The sequence below is a fragment of the Choristoneura fumiferana genome, chromosome 8, assembly GCF_025370935.1.
Source record: "Choristoneura fumiferana chromosome 8, NRCan_CFum_1, whole genome shotgun sequence".
Taxonomy (NCBI): Eukaryota; Metazoa; Arthropoda; class Insecta; order Lepidoptera; family Tortricidae; genus Choristoneura; species Choristoneura fumiferana.
Genome location: NC_133479.1, coordinates 19185089 through 19193213, shown reverse-complemented (window position 1 = coordinate 19193213; position 8125 = coordinate 19185089). Strand labels below are relative to the sequence as shown.

Genomic DNA, 8125 nt, shown 5'->3' with positions numbered 1-8125 from the left:
GAGGGTAACACAACTGAAGTGGAGATGGGCGAGCCACTTGGCGAGACGCACTGACAAGAGGTGGTCGAAAGCAATTACGGAGTGGTGGCCATGACTGGGTAGAAGAGCGGTGGGCAGACCGCCTGTTGGTCAGATGACATCTGGCAGGCGGTTGGTAAACAGTGGATGAGACTAGCACAGGACCGGGCAAAGTGGCGTGAAAATGAAGACGCCTTTACCCAGCAGTGGGTGGATGTGGGCTGATTTGATTGATTGATTGAATAATAAGCACAATTTATTTTTTGAATATTGGTAATATTTATTAATAATTTAACACACTCATTAGTAGCACAAAGCTTCCACCCTGGTACATGATTTAGTTTGTTCGACTGTACTTTTTGGCGTTGAATAAAGTTATGTCTATCTCAAGGTCTTTGCGCTCGTTCTGTCAATAAAAAAGTCACTAGTATTGTTAGTCAAATGTCAAAATCAAAACGTTTATTCTGCAGGCTCTTTTACATGTCACTTGTTACATTAAGGGCCTGCTTCACCATTGATAGATACATTAATTGACAGATAAATGTGATGCTGTCTCTGTCTATTTGGACAAGACAAACAGAGACAGCATCATAGATATCTGTCACATAAAATTAATCAATGGATGGTGAAACAGAGGGTAACAGCGCTTTCGGAAAGACCATCAATGCTAAGAAGCCTTAGAGTCATTGGTAGATTGGATTGTCAATGGACAATAAAGCCTTAACATACAGGTCTCATGACACAGCCATAGTCAAAATACCACAAACAGGACTTATCACGCTAAAACGCACGACTAATATTTATTTCGACGTTTCGACCACATTACAGTGCCCGTGGTCACGAGTAGACCGAGTGTGGTATAGATTTTCAGTCTACTCGTGACCACGCCCACTGCAATGTGGTCGAAACGTCGAGGTAAATATTACTTGTGTGCTTTAGCGTATAAGACCTGTATGTGGTATTTTGACTATGAGTGAAAATCACGAAAGTTTAAAACCTCATGACACAGCGCCTGGTAACCCTACACGGATCTGACCTGTAGCGCAGCCGGGGGTTAGCACAATCGACGCGTGCGCACCTATGCGAATCAATTTCAAAGGGAAAATAAATGAGGTGACTTGGAGGTTCGGTACCTTACTGTAACGTAGTAAAGTTAATTATAGAATAAAAAAAATCGATTGAATTTGAAGTTTCTGGAATCCTGTTTGCTGTGAATAATAGATATTGTTTTTTAAGTAGCATCTACCCGCGGCTTCGCACACGTAAGCCATTTAATGAAAATTTGCAAATTCCCAAAACAATAGATTTCATTAACGTTGCCTAAAAAGCTACTGCGTGAAATTTCATGTCACTAATCCTAGCCAAGCCGCGGTCTCCACTCAAGAACTCGTTTAGTCCAGCGGTTGTCGGTTCTTCGACAGATATGACCAGCCCACTGCCACTTCAACTTGCTAATTCTCTGAGCTATGTCGATGACCTTAGTTCAGTGTCGGATAGCCTCGTTGCGGATTCTATCTTTCAGAGAAACTCCGAGCGTAGCTTGTTCTGCTCGCTTAGCGACCATGAACTGGCATCAGCCGTACTGTGAGTGTCCACGTTTCAGCTCCGTAGTGTAGGACGCCCTCCGGCCAGGTGGAGTGACGATCTGCGAAAGGCTGCTGGTAGAAGCTGGATGCATCTAGCCGAGGACAGGGCGCAATGGAGCTCGTTGGGGGAGGCCTATGTCCAGCAGTGGACTGGTATAGGCTGATGATGACAATGATGATGAATCCTAGCGGTTGGCATTTTAGCATTTTTTACTCGATCCCATGTGGATATCGGGATAAAAAGAAGCTTGTGTTATTCCAGATGTTCAGCTATCTACATACCAAATTTTATTAAAATCCATTCAGCCGTTTTAGCTGAAGAACTCACATACATGCACAATAACAACACAGATACTCATGAAGTTTTATTTTTATGATATTAATAGGATATAGGATGTTATGTCTATATTATAATAGCCTAACCTAACCCACAACCAGTTGGAAAACCCCCGACTTTGTCACTTCAAAGTTCAATACCTCAAAACGGCTTAACCGATTTTGATGAAACGTGCCTAAGAACCATCGCTAGAAAACCTGATTAAAAATTAAAAAAAGGCATTCAATCGGTCTACTCGTTTAAGAGCTACGGTGCCATATACACACACACACACACACACATACACAGACACACACAGCGGTAAAACTTAAAACACCCCTCTTTTTGCGTCGGGGGTTAAAAATGGTCTGGAAATGTTCGCCCTGAAAGGATGAGGCTATATCGCTATAGCTGTTTTACAGTAAACTACAAAAAGAAGGATACTGGAAAATACCAAAAAAAAGTATATTCACGGCTTTATTGTCTTAATATTAAAGTCGTGTATACAATTTTTGTAACTTTGGCCGTATCGATATCGTTGTAGATGACTGGTAGGAATGTACTTACTTACATACCTACTTTCCATGTGCAGCTATAAGGAGCTGATAACCTGGTAAAGACTGCAAGAGTTCAATTGCAGGCGGTGCAGGACCAGTTACTGTATTTTTCAAGCATTATTTTAGTTTCAACTGTTCCGTTGTCTGTCTGTCTGTAATCAAATCTTGCAAGTTAAATTCTACCAACTTCCAGTAGTTGGATTGGTTTGAAAGTATACGTACTTATGTAAATTGCGTGACAACACAATAATCTGGTAGTGACATCCTGGTAGTTCGGCCAGGATCGTCTCCACACGACGGAACTATTCAACGGCATATTAATGGCACCGACTTGAAATTTGGTATGCAAATGTAATTTGGGTGACAATACTTAAGTAAAGTCAACAAAAAAGTAGTCAGCAAAAAAAAGCTTGTATTAAAAATGTATTTTTTACCAAAAACTTATTATTGGGACAGATCTATGTCCACTTTCAGCTTACAATGATGATGGATGACAGTCACGGATATGCACAGTACTTATAAATAATACTGGCATATAAGTACTTTGCCAATTTGTTGGAATGAAGGGGTAAAGAAAACAAAGAAAAATCGAGTGCATCAATATTTTATTTTGTACGTACGTCTGCTCCGTTACATCTCGTAATAAAAATCACGCAAACTACATTATATTTACAAACAAACCTATAGTCTCACAACAATATTATATCTGAGTATGTATGTGACTAATTTTACTACGATGAGTACATAATGTGAAGCTTCTTTCGTACATAATATTGAGCAAATACATAGGAATGTTCAGTACGCGAGAAGAACAAAGACAATAGTTTGAGAAGGATAACGATTTTGCTTGTAAGCTCATCGTTTTATATGGACTGTCTTTAATTTTTTCGCGTACCGTATGGTCTACAGCGCCACTGACATATCTGACTAGCAGTAGCGTAGAGAGAACAATTCTAAAAGGCCACTCAGTGACAAAAGCGCGCGAAGGATGTAACACCCCGTTGGCGTAAGAGATTGCTTGTAATTGCCTTTCGTCACGTCACAAAAAAACTTGAATTGGATTGCTACGGCGCCACGCTACTGCAGACAAGTTGGCCTAAATTTGAACTTGTTATATTAATTAATTTAACAACCCTAAATGCCGCTGTTTTGGCTGTATTGAGCCCTTAAACTGCTTTTAAATAACCCTCTAACAACGTCAATAAGTAATGAAAAGCATTTAAGTATGGCATTTTAGTAGGCGTACTGACACGCTCCCATATAAAACAACCCAAATTTTATTATTAAGCTAGTTATGAGTTTCCACTACATTTAATTTTAATCTTCAAGTAAAAATCTCTACATTTCTAGCTAGCTATTGCGGCAAGTTTGAAAGAATTTTCGATTAAACCGGGGTGTAGGATTAATTTCCCGTATCTGTTTTAATTTTAATGTTTTTTTTATTGAAAAATGTGGAAAATTCGCAATGATTCTCTCGCTTTGACAGTTAACAAGGTGCGCTCGACAAAGTTTCGGACGTTTCTATGTAGGTTAAGATATTGGTGAATTTTGAATTTTTGTCAGTTTGTGAGTACGTACGTACGTTACGTATTAAGCAACTTACTTCTGGAATTTTGTTATCTTCCTCAATAAGGTGAGTGTTCGAACTTAGGAATCGAAAATCTTTCGACATCTGAAATTTTTACGTGGTGGTATAAGAACGGACTTCACCATTGGTGCAAGCAAACAAATTACTACAGAGAAATATCCGTATTTACCCACTGACAAACATATAGTAAAATTGGCCAGATGATAGATACGAATACCTACTGTGAATTGTAATTATGGATAGGTAGGTACGGGTATTATTTTTCGATTTTTTCTTTACTAGGTATATTTCGCTGGCGTGATAAATATCTGTTTAACCCGTAAGGCTGAAGTTTGAGAATCTGTCAGTTTGTGGTTACATTATTTTCATCTGATATTATATAACTACTTTGGCTAAGTTTGAATCATATGTTAGATTTGTCACAAAATTAATAAAAGTAGTATTTACTCTGTTATAAAGACGTGTTAAAACGCCTATTCTTACCAGTTATGCTGTAAAAACTAGCGAACGGTAATTCCGGACACACAAAAAAATTTAAAATTTTCATAATTTTCATTTCGCTACATATAACACATGACTCGTCAGTCGGAGCAACAAGTGCGGGCTGAAGAGGGTCAAATGGCGAATTATTTAAAAGAATCACCCGTAATAAGCGTAAATTATAATTACACGTTCTTATTTCATTGTCATTTCATTTCCTTACACGGAGTCCAATCTTAGTTGAACTCACCTTAACTTTTGAATAGAAGATAAAACAAACAAAAATATTTTATCATATTTTTTTTATTATTGTTTTTATTTTATGCTGATTTTTAGAATATTTTTTCGAAGAACTCCGTATCCTACCACCAATTGTTGATTCATTGATTCAGATTCAGGTATCTTCTTTTAAATTGAAGATGCGAAAACACTGCCTTTGGGAAGGCTGCAATTGCTCGTTAGAAACCTATACGTTATTTACCTTTTTAAAAGCAACGTGCCGTTTAAATACTGTGGTATTTACAACGGCAAAACAATTAAAATTTACAGGTCACTTTAACATCACTGAATAACACCTTTAAGATTGAAATATACGGCCAAAGGCTTGTCTTGAACCACAATATGCTCGCATCTGTGCGCTTTTAGAACTGAAGATCGAATGAAACAAAAGCCAAAGGATCAGAAATAAGAAATGTTTTGAATTCAAAATTTGGAAAAGAACGAAAGGCAATTGCTTAAAAAATGAAAATAGAGGTAACTATAGGTTTGTAAAGAGCTATTGCAGACAGTAAACCCTGTCACAACTGGCATTGGTAGAGGGGAAATTGGCAGAGCCTGACGGTCAATTGTAATGCATCCTGCTAATATTATACCTAAGTAAGTCAGTCTGTTTGTCAGTGGGTTACCTCTTTACGCATAAAACGCTGAACCGATTTTGATGTATAGTATTGTGGTAAAGACTTTGGGAACGGTATAGAAAGTTTTTGTCCCGAAAATCATCCCTTAATTGGAATTTTGTTTTGAGACTTAGGGCCTGTTTCACAACTTGTCGACTAAAAGTAATGCCGTCTTTGTTTAACAAACACAGATGGCATCACTGATATCCGACACTTATAGTTAGTCGACATGTAGTTGAAAGGTTAAAAATAAAGAGTGACATATGTATATCAGCGATTTTGTAAAATTAACCCCTAAAAGGATGAAATACGGGGTGAGAGTTATGAATACGAAGTTTTTGGGGTTGTAGTGTGGAAATAAGAATTTGGACCTCTCATTGGTCACATTTAATAGATGTCCTACGTAAGTGTGTGCCTGAAACTCATTCGAATTGATTTTTTCTTCTATTCAAAAGTTATTACTAGCTCTCAAAGCTAAAAAACCATAGCCAAGATTTAACATTTTACGATTTAGAAAACTTGCCACTAACATGATTAAAATGAATTTCACATCTTCAATTTATATCGGAAATAATATAGAACTTGTCGCTGTAGGTAGCCAGGTGGATTTTATTCCTAAAACTAAGGTGGTCCTATGCTCTTTTTTAGATTTCTGTTTGGTGGGATTGCTTGAAAATAGTAAAAAAGTAATTTCAAATAGGTGTGTATATAGTCGAACAAAAATTAATAAGGTGAAACTAATAGCTTAATAAACAACCCTCCTTTGGGCAGTCGGGTAAAAAAGGGTCGAACCCCACCCCTTAATTTTTTAACGCATAATTTTAATGTTATTTAGTCTGTATCTGTCACCTTTTAAATTACTAGACTTGTTAAAAGGGCTACTGAAATGCGTAACTAAAGCGTTCAGGGCATTTAGGATCATTCAAAATAATTAAATTGGTCGTAGCGTTTTGCTAACCCAGATAAGTTGTCAGCGCCAAACATACGAGTATAATATATTATCTTCTTTAGTACACAGCAAATGGAATGTATCGTTTTGTACTAATATATTTAGAACAGTGATTATAAAAAAAAAACTTAAAAGTACCTTTCATAGGACAGCAACCTCACAATGCACCCGAACTCAATTTAAATTTGAAAACAACACTCGAAATTCAACTACATTGAATAAATTATACTCAAATTATACAAAAAAACGTAAATAAGGATTTCTTTATTACAAAATAATGGTCTGTTCCGAATTGACATCCATTTACAATAGCAACACCAACTAGTAACCTAGACTTAATGCTACGAAATAATTTATTATTTACATTCAATTTGTACATACATCTACCATTCTTCGAGTACCAATAACATTTGAATCAACTACGAGCTACTTAATTTACGTATTTGGATAGACTCTCTCAAGCGATAACAATTTCACAAAACAAACTCTGCCGTAAAGTTTACTCGATCGTCCTACTTATTTTTAAAATCACAATCCGATTTACTGGCCTTTAAATTATAATCATTCACTGATGTTTCATAAAGGTGGTAAGGTACGGCACTAGAGGACGCGGGGGCGAGTCAGACTTTGGTGGTGAGGTCCAGCGGGTGCAACTTAATCCTGTTAATCTCGGGAAAAGGCACGTCTTCATCTTCGCTCGCTGACCTCGCTCCGCTCCCTGACCCATTGTCATCGTTATCATGCGCTATCATTTCGCTGTCATCAGATCTCCGCCTCGCTGAACTGGACCGGCCATCAGACTTGACCGACAAGTCCATAGGATTCTCTTGTAATGGAGACTCTGAAGTTCTTCGCTCAGCAGGCGGAGTGGGAACAAATTCGGCTTCTGGAATCACTTCTTCTTGCGGCGGAGGCTGCACCGACCGCTGTTGTTTCAGTATCTCATCGAGGAAGAAGCGTTTTGATGAATCAGCATTGTGATCATCAATTCTCACGTCGTTGTTGTTCTCAGCAGCCTGCCTTAGTGCGGCATGATCAAGTAGATGCCTCGAGTACAATGGGTGGAAGCCGGGTGGAAACAGTAGATGATGGTTGGCAGCAAAGGGGCTGAAGGGAGGTGGAGTGAGAAATGGAGAGTGGGGAAAATGGGGTAAAGACATGTTGGCTAAAGGCATGGGAATAAAAGAATCTCGGGGCGGCGTGAGAGGTCTTTCGGGAGGTCTTTGACTTAGTCTATTTTTGTCATCTAGCTTCGGAGACGAGCCGCTGCGATGGGAATCAGGGGAGCCTGAACATGGTGGTTTGTATTCATCGAGGCCTAATAAAGCCATTTCTTCTTTTGTCCTATGTCTGGTTAGACTTGGGAATAGGTGGGGAGGGAATGGCGGTGGAAGATGGTGAGGTGATTGGGGCATTCTCGGTGGCGATCGGGACTGCGCTGCTTGTTGCTGCTCCTGAAGTAAGCAATGTATCTTGAACCAGTTGGACCTCCGCCCGTATCTCGAGCCCGACTTGGACATTCCCACGACTAGACACTTGCGGAGTCGGCAAGCTTTGCAGGCTGTGCGGTTCTTTTTGTTTATTACACATTCTCCGTTGTTTTTGCATTCGGTTATCGAGCCGAGATTGTTGTACGACCGCCCGAAGAAGCTCTGCAAAGAAAGAAACAGGAATTTAGTGAATTGTAATTTGAATTTATTACAGCACACGATGGGTACAATTATATGCCCAGAAT

General features: G+C 38.8%; 1 protein-coding gene across 3 annotated transcripts in view; it reads right to left on the bottom strand.

Moving 5' to 3' along the window:
- Positions 1-5870: 5870 nt before the first annotated feature.
- LOC141430698 (uncharacterized) overlaps positions 5871-8125 on the bottom strand; it is a 100379-nt gene continuing 98124 nt past the window's right edge. For all 3 annotated transcript variants that reach the window (XM_074091554.1, XM_074091556.1, XM_074091557.1), the window contains exon 3: positions 5871-8042. In XM_074091554.1, the coding sequence (XP_073947655.1) occupies positions 7011-8042 (1032 nt within the window). In that variant the 3' untranslated portion in view covers positions 5871-7010. The remainder of the gene's footprint in view (positions 8043-8125) is intronic.